Source organism: Chanos chanos, chromosome 3, assembly GCF_902362185.1.
Source record: "Chanos chanos chromosome 3, fChaCha1.1, whole genome shotgun sequence".
In the NCBI taxonomy this organism is placed as follows: Eukaryota; Metazoa; Chordata; class Actinopteri; order Gonorynchiformes; family Chanidae; genus Chanos; species Chanos chanos.
Window position 1 is genome coordinate 44659209 of NC_044497.1, and position 23757 is coordinate 44682965.

The 23757-nt window shown below is 40.2% G+C and overlaps 1 protein-coding gene across 1 annotated transcript in view; it reads right to left on the minus strand.

Moving 5' to 3' along the window:
- Positions 1-260: 260 nt before the first annotated feature.
- Positions 261-23757, minus strand: part of dnah12 (dynein, axonemal, heavy chain 12) — a 28023-nt gene continuing 4526 nt past the window's right edge. The window contains exons 13-73 of the mRNA XM_030767928.1: positions 23528-23653; positions 23284-23418; positions 22762-22955; positions 22253-22493; positions 21944-22129; positions 21551-21751; positions 21263-21457; positions 20940-21061; positions 20570-20852; positions 20216-20335; positions 19824-19980; positions 19482-19654; positions 19232-19384; positions 18843-19082; positions 18499-18744; positions 17933-18052; positions 17724-17833; positions 17415-17598; positions 16800-16940; positions 16245-16328; positions 15769-15957; positions 15439-15558; positions 15130-15318; positions 13718-13869; positions 13421-13559; positions 13058-13224; positions 12497-12752; positions 11829-12128; positions 11529-11707; positions 11226-11418; positions 10868-11029; positions 10238-10432; positions 9883-10016; positions 9612-9774; positions 9415-9495; positions 9078-9254; positions 8664-8795; positions 8451-8540; positions 8175-8315; positions 7644-7885; positions 7311-7458; positions 6985-7130; positions 6586-6800; positions 5828-6020; positions 5362-5554; positions 5106-5278; positions 4811-4951; positions 4498-4656; positions 4247-4391; positions 4007-4157; positions 3460-3713; positions 3211-3351; positions 2968-3105; positions 2637-2870; positions 2294-2482; positions 2031-2134; positions 1639-1843; positions 1191-1328; positions 1018-1109; positions 789-856; positions 261-454 (exon numbers count right to left, since the gene is read on the minus strand). Coding sequence (XP_030623788.1) covers positions 261-454; positions 789-856; positions 1018-1109; positions 1191-1328; positions 1639-1843; positions 2031-2134; positions 2294-2482; positions 2637-2870; positions 2968-3105; positions 3211-3351; positions 3460-3713; positions 4007-4157; positions 4247-4391; positions 4498-4656; positions 4811-4951; positions 5106-5278; positions 5362-5554; positions 5828-6020; positions 6586-6800; positions 6985-7130; positions 7311-7458; positions 7644-7885; positions 8175-8315; positions 8451-8540; positions 8664-8795; positions 9078-9254; positions 9415-9495; positions 9612-9774; positions 9883-10016; positions 10238-10432; positions 10868-11029; positions 11226-11418; positions 11529-11707; positions 11829-12128; positions 12497-12752; positions 13058-13224; positions 13421-13559; positions 13718-13869; positions 15130-15318; positions 15439-15558; positions 15769-15957; positions 16245-16328; positions 16800-16940; positions 17415-17598; positions 17724-17833; positions 17933-18052; positions 18499-18744; positions 18843-19082; positions 19232-19384; positions 19482-19654; positions 19824-19980; positions 20216-20335; positions 20570-20852; positions 20940-21061; positions 21263-21457; positions 21551-21751; positions 21944-22129; positions 22253-22493; positions 22762-22955; positions 23284-23418; positions 23528-23653 — 10233 coding nt within the window. The remainder of the gene's footprint in view (positions 455-788; positions 857-1017; positions 1110-1190; positions 1329-1638; positions 1844-2030; positions 2135-2293; positions 2483-2636; positions 2871-2967; positions 3106-3210; positions 3352-3459; positions 3714-4006; positions 4158-4246; positions 4392-4497; positions 4657-4810; positions 4952-5105; positions 5279-5361; positions 5555-5827; positions 6021-6585; positions 6801-6984; positions 7131-7310; positions 7459-7643; positions 7886-8174; positions 8316-8450; positions 8541-8663; positions 8796-9077; positions 9255-9414; positions 9496-9611; positions 9775-9882; positions 10017-10237; positions 10433-10867; positions 11030-11225; positions 11419-11528; positions 11708-11828; positions 12129-12496; positions 12753-13057; positions 13225-13420; positions 13560-13717; positions 13870-15129; positions 15319-15438; positions 15559-15768; positions 15958-16244; positions 16329-16799; positions 16941-17414; positions 17599-17723; positions 17834-17932; positions 18053-18498; positions 18745-18842; positions 19083-19231; positions 19385-19481; positions 19655-19823; positions 19981-20215; positions 20336-20569; positions 20853-20939; positions 21062-21262; positions 21458-21550; positions 21752-21943; positions 22130-22252; positions 22494-22761; positions 22956-23283; positions 23419-23527; positions 23654-23757) is intronic.

Consider the following 23757-nt stretch of genomic DNA (forward strand, 5'->3'; position numbering starts at 1 on the left):
GTTTCACACATGATCAGCATCATTACTGATTATGCCCACAGGCATGTAAGACACCCTCATACATGATCTCTCACATCTGTAATCCCAGATCATCTTCACAGATAAATACCATTTGAATGTAATTATACTTTATTTCAGCAGTCAAGATATACATTCACCAAAAGACAAGTGCATTTCAAGAGTTTTGTATTTAATATAATGACTTCTATAATTACTGTCTGATGAGAGAGGAAGTCTCATTGAATAGTCAGAGTGCTGCATTAGTCATCCAGCTGGCATAGCATGGCGACCCCTCTCTTGATCCAGTGTTGTGGGCGTGTCTTGGTCAGAAGAGTCAGGGAGATGACAAAGTTAGTGGAGTGGCCTGTGGTAGACAGGGTGCCCTTCCGCTCACTTGTCTTATACAGAGGACACACGTAGACATTCTCCGGCTGCTTCACAACTCTCTTATCCACTAAATGAAAAAAAATGTAATAGTCAAGACAACACGAAACAGTAAGGATGAAGGAAAAGTGAGCTAAAAATTCCTCGAATTATGACCTGTTTTGTTGCCACTGTTTCCAGATCAGGATGGTCTTGTATGCTTTTTTAAAAATAGCTATCATAGACAGTAACGCATTTAATATCATTTATACAGTTGCTTAAGGTAACGACACAGACTATTTCATGTTAGAAATACATGATAGCACACATGTATCACATCGAAACTTTAACAAGTGGATTAATCTTGACTTTAGTATTTATGAAAAACTGACACATTTATAAACCAGTCACATTTATTTTCTTACTTGGCTTTATCCAGATAATGGGTACTGAATAGAAAAGGACTTTAGGGTATTGTTCAGCCAGGTCTCCACTGTGCAGAAAGAAAACAAAGACTTTGATGTTTTCTAACATCATGTTTTTGGATGCTCTCCATTATGATACTTAGATCACATGGCAAAAGTTTTTTTGTTTTGTTTTTGTTGTTGTTGTTGTTTTTGCTTTTTAGATCCAACCTTTTAGATTCAACTTTACCTTTCTCTGTCCCACCGGGCTCCATCCAGGAACAGGCCGTGAATGTACACACCATCCTCCGGGGAAGTATCTGAGGTGTCTATGGGTAATACCTGTTACAACACAAACGTGATTTAAGAACAGGCCATTTTGGTCCGTCTATAGCGAGGCATCTTCTTGACCAATTAAACTACCTTGAAGTCAAAACTGAGGAGGTCAATGGGGATGGAGTATTTCCTAGCGTAGTTCTGCATGGCCCCAGTCAGAAAAGCCTGAGTAAAGAAGAACCCTGACAGCCAGAACACATGGGGTTTGGTGGTGTCATACCACTCCTACAAGCACACAGAGAGGTTCATCAGCACACAAGCGTCAGACGTAAGCATTTCATACTTCCTGCATTCTGCTCTGAGTTCTCAGTTACAAACACCAAAAAACTGTATATCTACTCTGATAAAAAAAAGGCTTCAGATGACCAGCTTTGACAGTACATTATTCTTCAGTCAGTCTTATTCTCATCAATCAGTGACATATTCCATGCAGTCCATCAAATCATATACTCCACTGAGTATCATTGTAACATTAGCACCAAGGGCCCTCATCAGCCCTCATTAAGGGTGGTGCTCATGGAATTGTGGGCCTGACCTGCAGAAACTTGAGCCTGGCGAGGAGGTCACTGATGTAGCTCCCCAGGGGCTTGAGGCTGGGGTAGGAGCGCTTGGCCCATTTCTCAGGCACCTTCCCCACTAATAGACTGCCTGCTATGGCCTCCAACTCAGCATCCATCACCACGATCCCTTTAATGGCCTTGAGCAAGTTCTGCAGGCTCACGCGGATAGTGCTACACAACCTGAGAGAGGATAAGACAAACACAACAGGGTATATGATCATGACAAACTAATCATCATACAAGCAGAGTCATCGTACATTCAGGGTTGTCATAGTATTTGTGATGTCATTACATACACTATCCAACAAGACATGTTAACACATCTGAAAAGGAACTTTCTGAAACGACACTGATAAAATTGGCTCACGTGTTATATCGCTCCAATTCCTGCACCAGCACTGTGTTCATGCTCTCTTCATAGAGCACAGGGAATTTCACAAGAGCCAATTCGGTATCAAAGTTGTCTGGAAGCTAGAGATATAAAGAGCTTAAGATCACGAAAACAACTCTACAGCAAGATCAACATTAATAGATCTATAGAGAATACACGGTCAGAAGACCGAGTAAACTTTTGGAGTTCACAATAATGCAGGCATCTGGCAAATGTGCATGGGTCCGTTAGAGATTTACTTTGGCTAAGATATCACTGGCAATATCCAAAAGGGTGCTGTCGCCTCCAGAACTGCTCCCTCCCTTTGCCCCACCGCCCTGGGTCAGGAGCAGTGAGTCAAACAGGAGTTTGGTCTGCTGCAGATCTTTGGATATGTCCACATTTTCATGCATCCCAAACACCTCAGGATGTTGAATGGATGGCAGGTCCTGTGGAACAAATGGAAATATTCTTTTAACTGCATTCTTTTGATTGCTGATAACCACTTACACAAACTGAAGCTTTAAAACTTCACCCGAGATGAGACTGCAACACAAGTTATACACACATTATATCCAATAAGACTATGCTGTCAGACCTCACCCTGATAAACTTCACATAGTCCTCGTATATAGACTTTGGTGGAGCGTAGTATTTGCCACTGGGGGAGAAGTAGTAGCGAGTGTTCTCAATGACATCTTTATTGTAGAAGTCTGCCAGCATGGTCATGAGCAGGCGGCGGTCCCAGTCATCAGTTACACGCCCGCCGTAGTTGCACTCCCCTGTCAGGTACGTTATGGCCTCAAAAGGGACTTCGTCGTACTCATTCACAAAGAGCTGAAGCCCAGATACAGCATGGCGTCATTACGGAGCAAATTATAAAAACACAAAGCTGTACCGAGATATTATTTCAGTCATTTGTTTCATTCATTACCTGCAGCTGCCTGATACTGATGCGAAGGTCTGACTCATTGAACCCGTATGGAATATTCCAACCCAACGGTCCAAACTTCTTCCTTTCTTGGACAAGGGCGTGGAAGAAACAAACCCCGTACAAGAGCTTTTCCCAAACCTAGAGGTCAAGGAGCTGATTATAATTTTTCTTCAGGAGGAAGCATGACCAAGCTTTAAATGTATGTAATATAATGCTAATAATCAAGACCCTTGCAAAACTCACTAGCTCTTTGTCTGGGCAGCCTGTGAAGAAATGTGGGTCAGAGATGGGGTCAGAGAGGTAGGACTGCAGGAGGTTTAGCTTTAGGCCTGTGGGTGGCTCATTTGTCATTTTCACACCATTCTGTAGAATTGTCACTGGGAACTGATAGACAGAAACATTGAGTATCACCATACATGACCATATACTCATGGTATAGCATCTAGTATTAAGCCAGGATTCAGATTTAAGAGTTGGGGAAATGCTTTGTACCATGGAAGAAGGGTAACTGGTGAGCCAGAGGCGAAAGTCTGGGTGGCAGGTTTCTAGACTGAAATCCTCACAAATCTTCTCTAAAGTGGACATCCAGGACACGGCCAGATGGCAGTTCTGCAAGCACACCCAAGAACCTTCCTTCATGGCAGATTGGATCATCTTCACCGCAATAGGGCCCTGACCCTGACCCAGAGAAATGGACTTGAATTTTGAGCCGTCCATGCTCTTATCATTGGCAAACTTCAACAAGCCTGAGGGAAAAAGAGAAAAGTTCAGATTACATAATTGTGCTGTACTCTGGAATCTGGATAAGCAATGTCTTCCTAAATTCACAGTATAGTGTTTCACAATGGACTACTCAGTGGTTGCAAAGATCTGGACACAGTCTGTTTTAACTTGGATTTTCTAGTTTAATTAATTGGTAATAAATCACAAAAGGTTGTCACTAATTAGTAGTGCTGAGGCACAAACTATTATTATGTATCTTGTTGGAATAAGTGCAATCCCTGTTTTATCTGATTAATGAGTAGTAAGGAATACTTACTGGCCATTGGGTCAGCCCCAGGAGAAAGCACAAAGATCAATGGGATGGTACAGTTGGAGTCATTGTAGCTCTTTCTCAAATCAAATGGTGGAGGTTCAACAAACTTCCTGCTCAGTTTATGTCTCACGTAGTTTCCAATAGCAGGTTCAATCTTTTGAATATGAAAGGATAAATGAGTTTGTTTTCACACAAGTGTGAAGTTTGTTTTCACAAAATGTGTAGAAATGACTGAACCCTCACTTTGTCTGGTCTTAGGCATCGGTAGATGATCATTTTCTGAAGGTCATTAAGTTTGTCACACCATGGTTTAGGCAAAGGTGTGTTATAGGGTTCGTTGCTTTCATAGATTGTCTTAAAGGCATCTGAACACTGCATGAAGCTCTCCCTTAATACAGCACAGAGAAACAGAAAAAAAGATGGAGCATTAGCACAACTCTTGACAAAGGAAAAGAGAATCAGGAACTAGTCCCTTCTTCGTGTCAGTTCTGTACCTTAGGCCTTGCAGTGCGGGCAGTTCACTGGCTCTGCAGATCTCATCCCAGCTCTTTTCCTGTAACCAGTCAGGGTCAGGATTGGGCACATTGTTCTGCAGCCCAACACCACCTGTGAGGAGGAACATGAACTCAGAGTAGTCGATCTCCTTCTTGGCTCTGAAAAAGAAACAGAATCATTTGCAAGCAAGGAAGTTTTTTATGCTTTCACTGTTTCATTGAGCAGCTGAGCTACAATAATATTTCTTAATCAACAAAGCCTTTTCTGGTGCTGATGCAGGTAGGCAATGTCTTGTTTGTAGAAATGACTCACAGCATTAGGTTTGAGCAGAGAAGGAATGAGAAGAGGAGCTTGTCTTTCTCAAAGAGGGAGCGACACACATTGCAGTACAGATTGTAGGTGAAGTGGTCGATAAGGTATCTAAGTCTCTTCTCCAGAATCTTTGACTTGTTGCTGAAATTTACATATTACATTTTGTTAATAACAGAGGAATTAATGTACTGAATCATTGTATATTTTTTCATTATGCATGTGTTCTTATGTCTTTGTGTTATCATGAATATGCTTGGATAACAAGTAATGGTGTTACCACATGCACATTCTTTACCTGTGTTGAATGGAGTTGATGTAGAGGTTGACAAACCAGCTGAGTGAATATTGGTACATTGGGTCAATGTTTGCAAGTTCTGCAATGGTAAAGAAGAGAATGGAAGAGTGCTTGGCAATTGCTCTGTAGGCCTCCCTGGATTCTGCAATTTTGATTTCTGTCTTCTCTGCGATCTAAAGATTAAAAAAAGAGAAAAGGGTTAAGTTCGAGGTTGTCAGAGGGCTGTCACTTATCTCAAGGACCATTTTTGCCAGACCTGCTGTTTCTTGGTGATCTCGCTGGACATAATCTTAGCAGAGTCCAAGATCTGAATTGCGCTTTCGTCTTCCAGGATGTTGCCCTCTGAGGACTGCAGAGTCTCCAAGATTTTGTCTTCAGTCTCTTTCAGTTGTCTCTTGTTAGCAGCGGACTGCAAGATCAGAGCATTCCTTTCTTCTTCTAGCTCTGGCCTATCAAAAAGGCGCAAAAATAGAATTTTAATCATCCCTTAAAACTTGGATCTTGGAATCTGTAAAAGGGAAACACTAAAAACTTGTAGCATAAGTTTGTTGTTTAAGTGCAACACCATTACCAAAGGCTTTAAGTTTTGCTCTCAAACATGTCAAGATTATCAAAAAATTGTCACATAACCTGAATGTGATAAATGGCTGTGACGGCTAGCTGCTAGCTTACATGTCCAGAGTAACATTTAACATGGAATAGCGCATATGTATTGGCTTCACCTCTCCTTGGCCACCACAATCCCCAGTAGCTGGTCCTCCAGGCCCTCTGGGGTGATCATGAAGTTAAGCAGGGAAACTTTGGTTGCCAGCTCAGGCAGGTAGTGGGGGTTACGTAGTTTAGTGGTAATATAGAAGCGGAAATCACTAGAGTATTCAATCACACTCTCCCCCAGCCGGATGCAGTCCATCCCACCTATAAGCAGAGAATGCAACTACATTAGCAAAACTAATGATCTATGGGGCAACTGTTTAAGGTCAGGACAAAAGATCCATTTAGCACAGTTTTCCATGTGTTGTCATTTTAAAATTCCTTTAAATGCAGCTGCTCCTAGAGGTTAACTAAGAGCAAAACTGAAGAAAAAAAAATCAAAATAGGTCAAAACATACAGCTACAGTACAACAACTTCTTACTGTGGTCTTTAACCTACAGTCAAAAGGGGTGACTTCTTTAGCAAATTTCATATGTTTTGTTATGAAGATTTATGTTTTCCTCATCAGATGTTAATAATACAACAACACTGAAGTTGATTTGTCATAACTTTTCAAAGTGGGAATTTTGATAGACAATAGAGGTATAAAATACGATGGCTATCAGAAAGACAAATCTGGGCTGCACAGCCAGAAATTAGATTTCACAGATTTGTACTGAACAAAAAAAACATGATCCATTCCCTTTTGTTCTTTTTTGGCTCTTCAGAAAATAGGGTAAATAACATAATTAAGAAGAGGTCATCTCAAACCTCTGTGCTGCACTGTACCTTGTTTGAAAACTTGTTTCAATAGTAACGGCTCCAGTGATGGATCCAACTCTTCACCTACATTCTCCAGTAGCAGAGGTGTCCCAAACTGAATGCAGTTCTCCAATGTTCTCATGTAGTCACTATCAGTCAGCTTGATTACACTCAAGTTGTTTTCCTTTTCTGAGTTTTTTACCCATTTGTTGGCCTGACCCTGAGGGTCTATCATCAATGGCCTTGTAACGGAGAAAGATGGAGATGATGGATGATACTATGGTATCCTTTATAAATTACTGTTCTCACCAACAACACTCATATAAAAATGCTCTCCCTCTCCCTCTCCCTCTCCCTCTTTCTCTCTGTCTGTCAAAGTTATGATGTTTGTAATTGATGTTTTAAATTATGTTTAAGGACATTTACCATCTTCTGGAATTGCTCACTATAACTCCATTATCGATGGAGAAGCTGTCGGTGGGAAGACCAGCAATGTTCCAAGCCCTAATCTTGATGGGTTCTCCTAGGGTTTTGCTCAGGGAGAAGTCATCAGAGGATGGAATGTTCTTAGACTAGGAGTGTAAGATATTGGGGCAGTGAAATAGTACAATCATGAATAACACTACATGGCTTAACCTCATGAAAATACATAATATAAGTAAATACAGCCAAAAATCAGACACATCAGTTGATTTTAGCATGGAAATGTTAGCATCGCCATAGTTTCTAATTGGAGAGAAATGATTTTGCACCTTGCACAGCTTAGTCCAGGCTTTGGTGCAATCAATGCGGAACCCAACTGTGAATGCCCCCAGGTAAGCTATTACTCCAGCAGATATGAGTATATCACCAATCAAGTTATCATAGGTATTCTGAAGTTCATCTGCAGCTGCTGACCACCTGAGAGAGATAGACATCAAAAGACATGTAAAGGACCACATTCTCCATTTTGGTCATTCTATAATTTCTAGTGCTATCACTGAGAATATTCTATTGTTCCTCCTTCATGGCAAATGATAATGAGAGAACGAAAAAAAAAAAAACCTCATCAACCACAAACTGATAGTGTGAGTATGATCCTCAACCTAGTTTTTTCTCCTCCAAGGCCACCGATCAGTTTTTCAGCTCTTTCCAGCTTGCGTGCGCAGAGATCCACCTGGGTCTCCAGCTGGGCTTTCTCCTGTGTCTTCTCATCAAATGTCTTTTGCAAAGAGGCCAATCGATCCTCCACCTCCTTCAGCTCAGCTCTTTTTTGGTTCAGCAGCTCCATGGTAGTGGCCAGTGATTCCTGCGCTTCGGCCAAGTTAGCCTTCTTAGGGGCCACCGTCTGAGAAAAGAAGAATAAGGTTGAAGGAAGGGATAGAACACAACTAAGTGTGGAAGATGCGGCAAAGGCGTTTCTGTGCATGCTGGAGAGGGCAGACAAAATAAGCATGGCACTAAAATAACAGAAAACTTTGAAAAACAAATGCACTGACCGAACAGTAGGAAATTTAAAAATACTAACTTAAGCCATTTGACAAAGATTGCTATGGGGATCATAATGAAGAGCAAGATAAAAAAGGAAGGGGTGAGCTAACATGAAGGAGTGGAGAGATAAAGCGATGCCTGCTTACCTTAGCCACTTTGTCATAAACCTCCATAGCAGTAATCCATTTACACAAGCCTTCAGCAGCAGATGAGGCCTTGGCCACTTTGGTAGGGTCAAAGTCAGGATTCGTCATGTATTCACTACGAATTTTTTGCATCACTGCCACCTATAACAAAGTCATATCATAAAGATGTCCCCACCTGTTTGCATATGTAGATGTCTTCTTTAAAAATTGAAAGACCAGATTGGTGCCAGTATATCTGAACTGAGATATGCTTGAGATGCTGAAAAATAAACTTACTGGGATGTTGTCCTTGTCATACTCTTTCAGGTCTCGAAGGAAATTCATATCTCCAAGCAGTTTCTTACTTGGACCCCAATAGTCAAGAATCTACAGGGGATGTTCAGGAAGTACCGTAAATCAAATGTTGAAAGAAAGCAGGAAGGTGAGTACTGCAGAGAACAAAGAAATAACTTTGTTTCAATAGCACACATTCAAATGTAGTCTATGAACCTTTTGTCCACTTCCTGAGGGGTCGTTGATTTTCTGAGGTTTTATGTCCATCATCACACACACAGCAGCCATAACCAGCTTCACTCCTGAAGGTGGGTTCTTCATAGACTTCACAATTGTCACATCAGAGGGCTAGACAGTAAAGGTAAAACAAATCCCAATGAACAAGGCCAGTCAAAAATAAAAGTTAAACAGATAAAATGAGAAAGGCAATACTCTCTTCTAGGATGACATAATAATATGCATTTTATGAGTTTATCTTGTATGTATATCTTTAATGTTTAATGAAAATTTCATAAAGGACAGTGGGATGATATTCTTTGATGATGCTGAGGGAGGAGGTGAGGCCAGAGTAAATAAGTGAATTCTATGGTATGTTTAATCCATGAACAGTATATTTGCCATAACACTGACTTTAAGTGTGTCCAGGGCAGCGAGGGCAGCTTCCAGTGCAGGGATAGCTTCAGCCAAATCACTCTCACACTCATCCTTCAAAGCCTGTGCTTCATTTGCTTTGAGAGTAGCTGCCTCCTCATCCACTCGAACAATTTTGCTTTTAGCCTCCACCTGCCTTGATTCCACCTCTATCACCTGCGGTGGAACAAAAACATTAGCCAAGAATTTTTTTTACTACAGGTGCAGGTAAAAGGCATCAGAGGGCTTTTGACAGATCACAGTATTTATGGATGTGTATGGCTTGTTCAGTTTTAAATCACTCCAAATATGGTGATTTTGAAGTGAACATTTTCACCTCCATCATTTTAGCGTTGTCAGTCCTGGCTCGTTCAAGTTTAGGCTGAAGGTCAACCAGTTCTGTCTTCATTTCTCCCACCTGGAAAATCGGGTGTTATTGAAAGTGACTACTACCCCCACCTGCCACCAATGTACTGTATGGACATTTGCACATTTGCTTGTTTCTACAAATCTATGTTTCTACAAATGTTTTACCTGGGACTCAGCGAAGGCTAGTTTGTCAAGTCCATTTGTGTACCTTCTCTTAGCTTTCATCACAGTGTCCCGTTTCTGGGAGAGGAGCTGCCTGAACGCAGCAATGAGCTCCAAGTATGAGGTAGGAGTCACGTAGTTATGGCGACCAAGCTCTGACAAAAACCTGAAAGTACATATTTAGAGTGTTCACTGGAAAAATGGATGTATGTTTATATTACAGTGTGAGTTTGGTGATTAACACGCTGTAATTGGTTTGGAAAAGTGCACACACTTATTAGACAGATCCTTGGCTGAGGTATGGAAGGTCTTGCAGATATGGATGACCTCTTGCCGCTCATGGTCACTCATCTCCAAGTTCTCCAAGAACTTGTTGGCTACTTGTTCAAGAGCCTCCTCTGGCCAGGCCTGGGAAGGTAGTATTACGTAATAAAAGCCTCACACTTTATTTGACAAACCTTTTATGAAAAAGAAGAAAAAAAATACATTACCTAAATATTTATTTTCCTAAGTCTGAACTCGACTTTAATTATCACAAGAAAGTCATTTAATGTCTGTCTGTTTCTGAATTGTTTTACATAAGGTTATACGCCAGTAACTTCTCCCCTCTCCTTTGTTCCCAATCATACCTGGAACCAGTCGATGGTGCAGCAGTTGATGAGGGAGGGGAACTGGCGCAGGCGGTTCCGGAATGCATCTCCAATAGGACTAAATGCCACTACTACATGCAGGTTCTCTTTACAGCGCGCAACAAAGTAGGCAAACAGAGCTAAAGGACTGAACTCCACATTCTTATTGCCAGCCTGGGCAACTGGGCGTACCGCCTATGACAGAGAGAGAAAGAGAGAGAGAGAGAGAGGGATATAGAAAGAGGCAGACAGAGAGAGAGAGCCAGAGAGGGAGAGACAGAGAGAGAGAGAATTCATCGTTCCTGACTGTAAATTTTTCTAGAGTTCATTTCACAGCTATTTCAAATCCATTAACCTTTGTAGTGCTACAATTACTTATAAGAAGGTGCTATTTTCAAATGCTCTCATAATTGCGATTCTGAGTGTTGACTAACTGGTGTGGATTACATAAACACTCTTAGAGTTAATTTAACACTGGCTAATTTGCTGTGGAGAGAGAGAAGCTGACAATACAAAGAAGGGCAAAGAAAGTTCAGATGTGTCATTTATATCTTCTTCAAATTAAGTATATATATGTAAGTGCATTAGTCATGTCCTATTGAGTGGTAGATGAATGTAGCTAAATCTCACTTCCATGATCTCTTGCTTTTCATCAACAGCAAAAAGGTTTGGAACTTCTCCTGTGTTTAAGAGACTGTCCACATCCTCCAAAAAGCCCTCCTCCTTTATCTGTGCATCTGTGAGTAGGAATACAGTCTTCTGACCCTTCATCCCTGCGTTCTTCAGGAGGAGCTGCAAAGAGATCAGAGACCATTGATTAACCACACACTAATCTGAACTTTATGGCAAGGAGAGCACACTAATGTTAGACATTAAACATCATTTCATACACAGTGTGAGTGTTCTTAGTCTAAGTAAAACCTATGTCTCTCTTGTTCCATTCTTTTAGTGCAAGGTAGATGGATCACAGCCAACTTTTTAGTTATACCTTTAGGTCATCTCTCCACTCATTCATGCCATAGCTCTTGGAGATGTCTGGTTGGAACAGGGTCATATTAGCCATAAAAGTGGCCAGTCGAGTCACAGACTGGCGGCCACTACCTCCAACACCCACCAACAGGGCATTTCCTCCTGGTTGTTTCAGCACACGGCTAATTCGAGACAGGTGCTCCAGCACATAACTAACCCAGCCGACAAGAAAAGAACGAGGACGTGATGAGTAAGGTTTTCTGAGGTTGGGATACACCGTAATTCACAGAGTGTTCATTGTATAGCGGTAGAAGTTAGTTACCGGAAAATGACAAGATTCATTTGAGTCTTGTGGGTCTGGTTGTATTCCTCCAGACAGAGCTCCGTGACATCACGGAAGTTCTCCATGGATGGAACCTCAGCATATAGCCGCTCGCTATCTTCCAGGTCAGGATTCATGTAATCCCCAAATAACAAACTTCTCATGTCTTTCTCACACAACTGTGGAGAAAAATATGGCAAAGTGATAACGTTTCTGATATCTGATTGCTATTAAACATTAACAGGCTGATTTATACAGTGAACCGCTGTATGTAAAATAAGTTCTCTTTATTATACTCACAGACTTTTTCCCCTCTTTCAGATGTGCAAATACACTGTCAAAGTTCTCACTGAAGTGCTCTTTCACAATGTCATTCATCAGGCGATAAAGCCAAGCACGATCACTATCGTCAACCAGGCGATCATAGAAGACGCGGAACACTTCATGAATAAAAAGACGGATCATGGTAAACTTATTCTCCAGACTATCCTTCTTCAGTAGCAGGCATCCTTGAACCACTCGGGAGAAGTCTCGAAGGTTGAAGGTGTAGTGAGACTTGGCTGGAGTAGGGAGTAGATTTTCTATAGCCTTCTTATAAACCTTTTAATTAAAATAAAGAAAAAAGGTGACATGTCGGAGAACATTCCGCTAACCCAAATAATGGCAATTTATGTGAGGAGTCACAAACTGCAACAACTCCAAAGCTTCCTGCTTTGTTATTTTGCAGACGCGTTCAGAGAAGAAATAAGCCGTCAACTTCAGTTGCTCAGGTCAGGTGTGTTCGATTAAGCAGACAATTTCTACCAAGACGTGTCACAGTATGTAACCAAAGAAAAAACACTAGAAAGAAGTACCCAAGCTTAAAATATACTGAAACAGTTGTACTTCTTTTGTTATGCATTATTAAGAGAGACCATAATAAGAAGGAACTGATCTACACTGATTTGGTTGTGAGTTACAGTGCTTACCTGAAGGGTTGCAGCCACGATCTGGTTGCCAACATTGAAGCAGTCAGGAGGGAAACCATTGTTGCGAAAATAGAAGGCCACCATGTTGGAGAATATGCGCACCATAGTTTCATCACTGAATGTGTTGATGCTACAGATGTTGAAATGCCGCAGAAATCGAGGGGTGACTGCGTTTCTTCCACCACCTGGGGGGCCCATCGCTGAGATCAGTTGTAAGTCCACCAAAGTGATCTTGGATGTGTCTTTAAGGTCGTACCTGAAGATGCAGGGTTTGTTTTTCGATTTATTTATAGAAGCACGTAAGATTACCTAATTTAAATTTTTGCTCACCAGAATGGTTTTTACCATGTTTGATACATCAGCGTCCTATGGACCTACAGGACAACACATGTTTGCTCTAGCCCTGCAGCAAAACTACAGAGTGAGCTAATAAAAGACTCATTTATTAGGCGAGTTGAATCTGGTAGGTTTCTGATGTGTTGGAACAGAAATGTGCTGTCCAACAGGTCTCAAGCACCGAGATATACATGTATAGAAATACTATTCTAAAGTAAAGCCTACCAGTGTCGATGGTCGAAGTACTGGCGCAGCAGTTCAATTGGAGGTTGAGCTCCAAACACCTCCATCGCTGGCATGCTCATGTCATCCACGAAAATGATGCATTTCTTTCCCATAGGAGGTCCAAATACCCCTTTCCGTCTTTTATCCAGCCTTGACATGATGACATTCTAGATGAGGTAAAGACAAGAAGAAGACAGGTTATAGTGCATATAGAAGCCTTCTTGGATGGTTCAAATCATCCCTTTAAAGGATCAGATCTCTTTGGATGTCAAAAATCCTAAATTACTTTCTTTTAAATGATAATTAAAATAGGCAGGACACATTCAGTTCCACAGTAAAACAGGGTTCAATGTCAGTGGTTACCTGGGTCTGGTTAGCACTGGTCCGGGCTGAGAAGTTGATGAAAAATGGGAGGTACCTGTCTTTGTCCAGATTGTTCATGAGCTTCTCTCTTACATAAACAGACTTTCCAGTGCCGGTAGGGCCAACAAACAGCAAAGGCCTTAAAACAAGTGAGAGCGAGGTAAAGTAAATGAGAAGTTTTGTCTCTTTTTTTATCGCTCTAAGCTTACTGCGAAAAGTAAAGCAATTTTGTCAGTATGGACGGCAAGTTAAAAATATTCTTATTTTTACTAATGTGTGAGAGAAATGCATACTCACACTGCATACTGAATGCATAGGTCCATCAGGTACGTGTACCGCACCGTATCAATTGTGGGGACGATAATATCCTGCACCTTGGTGTTCTTGTCCCCCAGCGCAACATTCTTCAATGAGTCATTCCAATGTATCCAACGGCCTTTTCCTTTAAACTATGAATAAGAGCGAAAAGGCAGAAAAATATATTAATGCAGTTTCAAAGAATATTATTTATGTGTAATTAATGCCTTATAGGAAGTAAGAGGCAAAGCAAAATGTTCCTTAGACTTAATTCAAATTTTCAAATTGCTCAGGCTGCACATCAAGCATTTTTTCATGCAGGCCTTCCCTTATTTCATTCAGAGAAAGGGAATCAAGAATGAAGAGAGGGCCACAAAATAGTCCCAGTTTAAGCTGTTCAAATGTAAGATATATTTCTTGTCTGTGACTTTTGTGCATATCATTGATATGTTGCAACAATGTTCTTGTTAAAGCAAACCAATATTCAGAAAACTGACATCACAACGGTCAAAGCAATTTAAGAAAGTAATGGATTTTATCTAGCCATTACCATTTTTTAGACATTAATCACATCAATGTATGTACGTAAACCACCAAATAGCACAAAGCAAGTAACAATACACCTGTGACTGTGTCAGAGGGGAGGGAATCTAAAGACAGGATTACTGTCAATTTTTCTGAGGGACATAAATAGCGAAATACATCTTGTTTTCTTTAAGTTACTGTGTAAAGGTTTACAGTACACTAAGGACATGGTCTTGCAAGTAAAATGTTTAGTATTTTACTTTGTCAGTCTTTTTTGTTAATTACAACAGCACTATTAAATGTTTGTGTCTCTTTGAAAAGAGAGTTCATCTAATTATAACTTTTATAATTTACTTTTCCTCTGAACCATTTCAGCAAAATCTAAGTAATGTCCTTCATTGCTGTCTAGTGTAACTTACTGAAATTCTCTTCATCCTCATTAAGATAGGTGGACACTTTTGTATTTGACCGCAATAGATATACTGTCATTACTGCATCGCTGTCATAACGTGAGGGCCATTTTCAAATATATGTTTATCTATGTGAATGACAGGTCATCAGTCTTTCCTTTCATAGATGATGTAATGTATGTGCATAATATAGTAAATCTCCATAGATTTAGCAGTGACAGTGACTATGTTCATTCTTTCCTTTGATTTTTGTTTGCACCAACAGCAAAGCATTTCTGTTATGCATTTTTGTATTTGTATAGGCACTACATTTGCAACAAAAAACTGAGTTTTCTTTTTTTTTCATGTTTTGCTGTGTAAATATAACTTTCGTGATTGATGAACCAGCTTTACATGCCAGTGGTAAAAAAAAAGATTTGAACAATCTGACTCTGTATTGACTTAAAAGGATAGACTAGTTAAAAAAAACTCATTTACCTCATAAGAATAGTCATAAACAAGGCCTTTCACATCAAATGGACATTCCCATTGTGACACAATTGCAGGGACTGGATTGTTGTCATTTTTCCCAGATATGATGTCTCTTAGGAAACAGTCAAATCGTAAACGTCCATCTGTATCACAACTCCCACCAACAGACCACACCAAGGAGAACGCAAATGCTGCCTGTGTCAGGAAAAGATAAGCCAAGATATAGATGCTGAAGATACATTTTTTCTACATTTGAATGAGAACAGTAGGGAAATAAAATAGTATTTTAAAATAGTATTTTTAGTAAATTAGTACCATGATCCAGGTGCGTATATTCTTGTTCCCAGCATCCTCACGTATGGATTCCGTCAAGAGCATCTCAAAGATTCGTGTGAGAGATACTACAGTATTGCTGTTGCTTGTTGGTACAACTTCCTGTGAAACACATGAAGAGGGAGAGCTGCTAATGGTAGGTAGAGATGAATGGAATTGCAGTGCCTCTACAGAGAGGTAAATCCAGAATGCATTAATTCATTCATGTGATAAAGTCAGCACCACACATGGATGCTAACAAGGAATCTTCAGAAAAAAAAAAGTTACGGTTTAAAATACACTATATTGACAGATAAATGATGACACACTTACCCTACAATGTTTCCTTAACATGTGAATTGATGGGGGAAGTAACCAGTTAAAAAGCTCAAGCAGCAATGTGGAATTTTCCTGAGTTTGGAGTGGTTCTGGGAGAGTGTTTAGCCATGATGTCACAAGAGGTGTCCATCCAAGCTGGGACGGCTCCATGTAGATCATCCCACAGCGGCTTACTGTCGCTGGCTGGTAGTGTGTGCACCAACAGTAAATGACTCTTTATCAATGTAATGTGTCTTCCCTTGTTGTTCATAGGGTACCACTGATGTTCACTGACTGTTGTCACTACAGTATGTTAAGATCTCCCGACTTAATTTAAATGACCAACGACAACATAAGTTCGGTTTGTGGTTGAATGAAAATATTTAAGGTATAGAACTGTTTCCCATGTCTGCCAAATTAAGTGAAGTAAGCAAAGAATGAAATTCATTGTTAATTTATGGATACTGGAGACAGCGCAATAACTGACTTACTGAAGCTTGGGACAAGTCCATGGCCTCAAAAATTAAACTCATCTGATTGGACATCTGGATGATCTCTCCACTCATGAGGCACAGCTGCAAGAGAGACATTGTTTTATTTATAAACTGATCTCATGAAAACAATGTTGAAAATTGGCATTCATTAAAAAAAATTGATGTGCAAGTCATGACATATTTTTTTTCATAACTGTATCAAGGGTTTATAAGAAATCAAATAATTTACCATGCCTTATCTTAAACATGACAATTTGTTACTTTTTTCTTATGACCTGGTTTGTAGCATATGCGAAGGAAGTGACATTCATGAGATCATGTCAAAAATGAAATTGGGGGCCACCGAAGCCAAAAGACAATGGTCAGCAACAGCAACCAGTTCAAATATAGGTGTTTTTCCACAACAATATGCTGAATGTTGCTGTTTGTCCACAGATCAAAATTTGATGTCTGATGGGGACAGGTGGCTTATTATGTACTCCTTTTTGAAAATCAGTCTCAAAACTCAATGTAATATAAAAACAATTAAAATATATAGTATCTAATTCATACCTTTTTGTTGTCATCAAGTACCGTGTTCATGCTCTCAATCCACAGTGTGTCAATGGGCCCATCAAATACGACCCACTTTCTTTCTGGAGTTTCCGCTGAGGCGAACTCACGGAACGTGTTGGCCACAATCCCATCAGTCCACTGAGAAAGAAAAAAGAAAAGAAAAATACATAGAGGATTCAACCTAGTAACTTGAGACAATCACATAATTAACCCACAAAAATATTCTTAACCAAGAGTGTCCAACTTAAGTTTATTATCTTAATCCAGTGATTCTCAACTCCAGTCCTGGGAGCCTACTGTCTTGCACATCTTTGTTTTAACTCTTCATTATTAATTGAGCTAATCAAGGGCTTGATGATTAATTGATCAGTGGAATCAGGTGCGTCAGTCCTGAGTTAAAACAAAGACTTGCAGGACAGTGGGCCCCCAGGACTGGAGTTGAGAATCACTGTCTTAATCACTGTATAGTGTTTCCTAGACATCACACACTTGTTCACATTTGATTCATTTAGCTAAGGCAGACCGTGGGAGTGAGTAAGTAAGTGCATGGTCAAATGGAATAAGCAAAAGCCTCTGAAAGGCACAGTGCTCTGAAGAAAGAAAGGGCAGCACCTCATGAGACACAGGATCAAACTGGCCAAAGAGTTGGCCCATGGTGATGGCTTTGGGGTTGATGGTGCGATACAGGACTTTTTCCTCTTCATTATAACCCCTCTTGTTCATCAGGGTCAAGGTATCAGCTAGAACATGTAGAACCTTAGTTTTGCCTGAAAAAGGTTCTCCAACAAGCATGAACCTGAAACACAGCAAGCAGTATTCAATGCAGCATTCTTTCATCCCCCAAATGAAAATCAGTCTTTCAGTCTTCAATGTTTCAATCCTCTTTTAAATCATAACAAACATGATGAATATGATCCATACCCATGACGTACTATCATCATCTCGTAAGTCTGAATGATCTTGTCCAGGAAAACTTTCACAGGTTGGACATTATGATTTCTGCAGCATTCATGAGCACATTCCAGGAAGAGCTAGAGAGATAGAGTAGATGTTACAGCATATTAAAACATGAGATGTAATATGTGATTAATAAAAAGGTACACAACGTATCAGCTGGCAGAATGGCTTACCTGATAGTCTGCCACGGGAAGAGAAATACCAGGGAAGAGATCACTTGTGATTCCATTGAAAAGAGGAATGTCATGAGAGAGAAACTTTGGCTCATTCACATCCTTGATCGACCGGAGCACCTAGTCAACGGAAATAAAGTATTTTGTATTAAGCTTCTTTTTAGAAAGAAATTCAATCAGTCATCAGCATCGAAAAAAAGACAAAAGCTCACATAATAACAAAAATAATGAGTTGTGACTGCCACTGACCTAGGTGCTTAACATTTTATTTAGAAGAGCTATAAAGGTACTTAAATACAAGCATAGCTAGCTAAGGCTCATAGCTAGCTGAGGAGTTGACACTGACTTTTTGATGCTCAATTAATGGTCATTTTGAACATGCAGTTTAAACAAAGTCTAGACTTAAAAAGGAGTCACATCACACCCCCTTAAAGTGGACATGTTTTAAGTTAAAAGTATGTACATGAAACGATAACAAAACTTCTGTAAGGATAGCTCTGCTGGCAAACTCCAGAGTGAAAGCCCAAATAGCACTAACTGTACTGCCATTCCATTGTCATACTTACGAGTATATCTTCATTTTCCTCTGGAAACTTGAGCTTGAGGTTTCCCGCAGCCACCAGCACGGCTTTGACTGCCCTCATACCATAGTCATAGTGAAACTGAGAGGACAGCTGCTCAGAACACAGTCTGTAGGTCATCACAATTTTCACTGATAGAGGTTTGGCATTCAGGAAGCCATAGGAGTATAAGGAGATTTCCGCAATTAATGCGTAATTTGGAACCATCATTGCCACTGTTCTAAAGAGGACCTGCAGGAGAGACAGACATTAAAAAGGCAGTGACAGGCATTAAAAATGAAGACACCAAAGGCGGTGGCAAATATTTATAACACAAAACTCGTTCCTACTTTCAAGTTGTCTGGAAGCTCAGACCGGCCAGCATATCCAGGGTTCATGGTGATAGCTACAAAGCAATTTGGGTTGAGACGTAGCTCTGTGCCTTCAAAATCAAAGTACTCTAGCTTCATCTCTATGGCTCTCTGAATGCACAGGATTTGCTGGGCCACCACAGACAGTACTTCCAGCTCAATGCGATTAAACTCATCAAAGCAGGCCCAGGCACCAGAAGAGGCCAGTCCTTTAAAAAACTAAAACAAACCAAAGAAAGCAATTTACATAGAAATGAAAAAATAAATTTAACAGTTATTCAGCTTCAATAGTTATGGAGCAGAAACACATCCTGTTTATTAGACAATTTTCATCTGTCTTCAACTGAACACAGTCCACTATATGTTACCTTTCCCATTGCTAAGTAATCCAGTCCATCAGAGCAGTTGAACACCACACACTGTACAGCCAGGGCTTTGGCCAGATCTTTGGTAGTCTCAGTCTTTCCTGTTCCAGCAGGACCTTCAGGAGCACCCCCTAAATTCAGGTAAAATGCTCCGATCTATTGAAAAGGAACAAAAAGAGATGGCATATAACTGACAAATTAAATGGACTAAACACACTACTAGACAAAGGATGTGCTCTACATTTTTTTTTACCAATGTTCGGTAGCATCTGTCCGTTAATGGGGTGATGACCAGTCGTGGAGAATTTCCCAGGTACTCGTAGGCATATTTGACATCACAGTTGATGATGCGGACACGAACATTGTCATTAGCCCAATAGTAACGTAGCTGAGCAAGCCAATGGAAGTCTGTTTCATTTGAAACACCTGAGAAAGATAATTTTGTTCTTGAACTTAAAAAAAAAAAAGCCATCATGTGACAATCTAACGGCAATCACCATATTGTGACTTGTGCACATAGAACATGAACCTGATAAAATGGTGATTTTTCACGCTGTATGAACGACAGCTGATTCTTAATCACACAAATCATTACCCTTTTCAATCATTTCCATAACTACATCACGTGCATGAACGTCTATGGTAACCAGCGCTCCCAGGGTGATGCGTGTCTGCTTGGGCAGTTTCCCTCTCACCAGTTCAACAACATCATTCAGCTGGCTCTGCAGCTGCTCATAATAGTTCTTCAGACCCTGCAATTATACAGTTTAGTGGCATAATATTCACAATATGCACCAATATTCACTATTTGCCTGTTATGCATAAATCTCCAGTAGAGAACCTTTATTAGAATAACTTTTAAGGTTTTTAAGGCATAAGTTTAATAAGCTGCTTCAGTTTGATGACATGGTCAGCTGTTTTATATTGTATAATGATAGTTTAAACTCTTGTAAGTCACAGTGAGGATTTAAAAGGTGATATCCTTACTTCCGGTCCACTTCTGATGGCCTCATGCACCTCCAGTGTCCAGTACATCTGAGAGGTACAAAGAACAACCTGGCCTGGCCACTCTCTCACCCATTCACTCCTTTTGGTCTCTGGGTAAGACTATACAGACACAGATAAGAGCACATTATGCTAAAAAGTAATGCCAAATGGTAGAGAGCGCTGTAGCACAATGCATAAAATTCCACATCTTCTTTTGAACATTTAACAGGCAAGTTGACTGCTGTCTAAATTTGAAGAGCAATTTCCTTAACTCAAATATTTATCCTCTCTCATGATAATAAACAATATCTTAACATCTCCTAAACTCAGTTTTAGGAAGGACAGCACTCTCACCAGCCTGGAACAGTTAATTACATCCCTGATACTCCGCAGCATGATGTCCTCTAGCTGGACCAGCCATTTCTCCACCGCTCCTCGTGCTTCTGAGGTGGAGATCAGCTGGATGAGCTGCACACATTCCCCCTCACTGCTGTATATTGCTTGGATGTCCAGGTTAGGCAGGAAGAGCAGTTTGGCAATGCCCTCAAAACACTTCTTCAGGTGGGGCTGAACACGCAAAGGGTCTTTTGTCTCCGAGAGGATCTCAAGCATCTCATCGTTTGACAAGAAGAAGAAGCTGTGGTATTGAAATATGACAGGAGGTTTGTTTTTCTGAGCACTAACTAAAAATGAAGAATGTGTTATGTAGGATTACAGTGTTTACCGAGGAAAATACAGCCTTTTCTTCTCAAGGTATGCATTCAGCCCTTTCATAATTTTATCAAGAAGAGAGTTGGAATCTTGAAGCTTCTCAAACAAACCAGGCAGTGATGTAGCTGGTAAAATCTGTGAATGTTATAGAAATGCATATTAAATTTAAGATTTTCCTCCATATTGTTGAAAAGTAATATAAGCCCATCTAGTTAACATGTGGTGTACAATGCAATGAAAAGATATGGCACATCAAAAAGATAGAAATGAATAGGATTAGAGTGCATCTAAAGACATATATGATAAGTCGTTAAAACACTATACAGGAACCATTACCTTTGGATCCTTTACACAATGCTTCATGACCTCCTTCCAGTGCCTGTCCACAGTCTGGAATAGCTGACCTTCCTCAGGCATCTGTTGCATGATGTCCTCTGAGCTGAAGATGGGCTCAAGGTAAAGCCACTGTGCCTGAACCTTCAGCCACTCATCAATGGTGTTCTGGATGTGAATCAGTTTCTCCTCCCACAACTGAGAACGAGTAACCACAACAGAAGTATAATGGTATTTGATTCCAATTTGTGTCAAGAAATATGAGTCAAAATTTGATTTGAACAAACACACCTTGATTTCTGTCTCAAAGGGTTTGATGAAAGGGGAGCCTCTCATAGTCTGAGTCTTCACTATCTGATCATCCAACATAGTCTGAATCTCATCCACAGCAGCAAGGATGGACACGCCAGACTCTCTGTAAGGGTTATGACGGAATGACACAGTGTCCCACATCTCCACCATGGTTTGCATGGCTTTCTCAAGGGAGAATTCCTATGTGAGACAAAAGTGTTAGTCACACAGCAAACCGGGACACAGTTTATCAAGTTTTAGAAGAACTAAAAAAAATCTGAGAAGTTGTTGGAGACAACTGCAATGTTCTTCGAGCAAATACCCATAGTTCAATATCAAATATTTCACTTGTTCACAAATACCATACATTTCTTACTCATCTGGTGCTCTTACTTTGCTGGCTGCAGCACTAATGCTCTCAAACTGGTCGAAATAAGGGGTAAGATTCTGCTTGAGAACCTTACGCAGTGTTGTGCCTGAATCCGGCGTAAGGTCATAGCCCACAATTTCAGACATTTGTTTCCAGTGTCGCGTCCTGATTCCAGGGGTACACAGGATGGACACCAACGGAACGTGCTCCTGTTAGTTAACAACGGTGGCCATATCATTTCTTGGAATCTCATTCATGCACTTTTTGAAAAACATTATGCAATTATTTGCAAGATCAAGAAGAAACAATGCTATCAGAATAGAATTCATTACCTTGAATTCTTTGACTTGCTCTATGACCTTAGAGCAGATGAGTATGCCGGAATTTTCTTCTTTGCCATCGTCTTCCTCACCAGGCCTTTTCTTCACTGCTACAGTTTTTTCTCTTTCCTGATCAGCTTTCTTCTGTTTCTGCTGGAAGAACTTCAACATCTTGTAGATTTCTCTGTAGAAGTCATCCACCTGCGCTTCCATGCTTTCTCCATTTAGATCCACAAATGACCCATCCATCCATCTTAACAGGAATGGAAAAATGAAAAATGATGAAAAGAGAATATTCTTTTTGCTACAGAACTCATACCTGGGCACTATAGAAATCACTGACGCATGACTGAGTGTTTGAAACTGATTTCATGTATGCCCATCATGAGAGGAGGGAGGTTTTAAAGATAAGGTCCATCCTTATCTACTCTTCGCTATCAGTTTGTTTCCTAGCAGAATATACACAACAAAGGCAATAATGAGGAAAGTTGTTCAGAATTAATCATGAACAACCCACGAACCTCTTTTCTGTACGCTGCCACTTCAAAACCAGCCCAAAAAGCTTCTGATAAGATTCAATGTTCTCCTTGATAATCTCAACCTCCGGGTAAGTTGTTTGTTCCCATTTGTAAAAAGCTTCATCTTTGTTAATGTAAAGAATAGATTTCTCGACATCCTGGAGCCTCTTCTGCACAGTTCTCACATCTGTGGCATACTGCAAAAAAGGAGATGGGAAATGGTTCACAATTTGGATCAATGCTGAGAGAACAGCATAATCACACATTATATAACAGAACATTCTCGGCCAATGTTTAAATCCTTTTTGTCATTATGAGGAGTGTGGTGACAGACCTTTCCACATGAATATCTGTCTACCAATGATTTCTCTACAAGGTCTACAAGAGAATATTAAGAGGGTAATTATGTGTATCACTGGAAGGCTGTGTTACATGTCGTCCTTAGTTAGACAGACATTTTTTGGCTCAGTCAGGGTTTCACATTTCTTAACAAACCAAAGAATGTCATTATGACTGGTGGTGTACCTGTTGCATCATATCTAATTCTGAACATTCTAGAAACTCCTCCATCCTGCGGCCCAATCTCTCCAGCTCCAGTAACAGCTTCTCTCTCCTGGCCAACAATTCCTGTGTTCCTTTCTGTTTGGCTTCCTCCATTAGCTATATTAGGAGCAAAACACACATGTGAAACAGCCAACAAAACAAATTTATCTCAAGAAGAAAACTGGAATTTCTCTGAAGAATCACGCAATTTCAGCATAAGCTCTACCTCAGCATTGAGTTCAAAAACTGGATGTATTTTCTGTGGCCACATAAACACAGTAGAATTAAGTTCAAGATCTTCTGCATCAAATATGTGGACATCAAACAGGTAACTCAGCCTTTGCTGTATCTCCTAAAGGAAGGTAGAATGATTGATTTAGTCTTTCTTTATTTAATCAGCTTTTGTATAAGTACATATATAAGTAAGTGCACATGTACTATAATGTTGTAAGGATA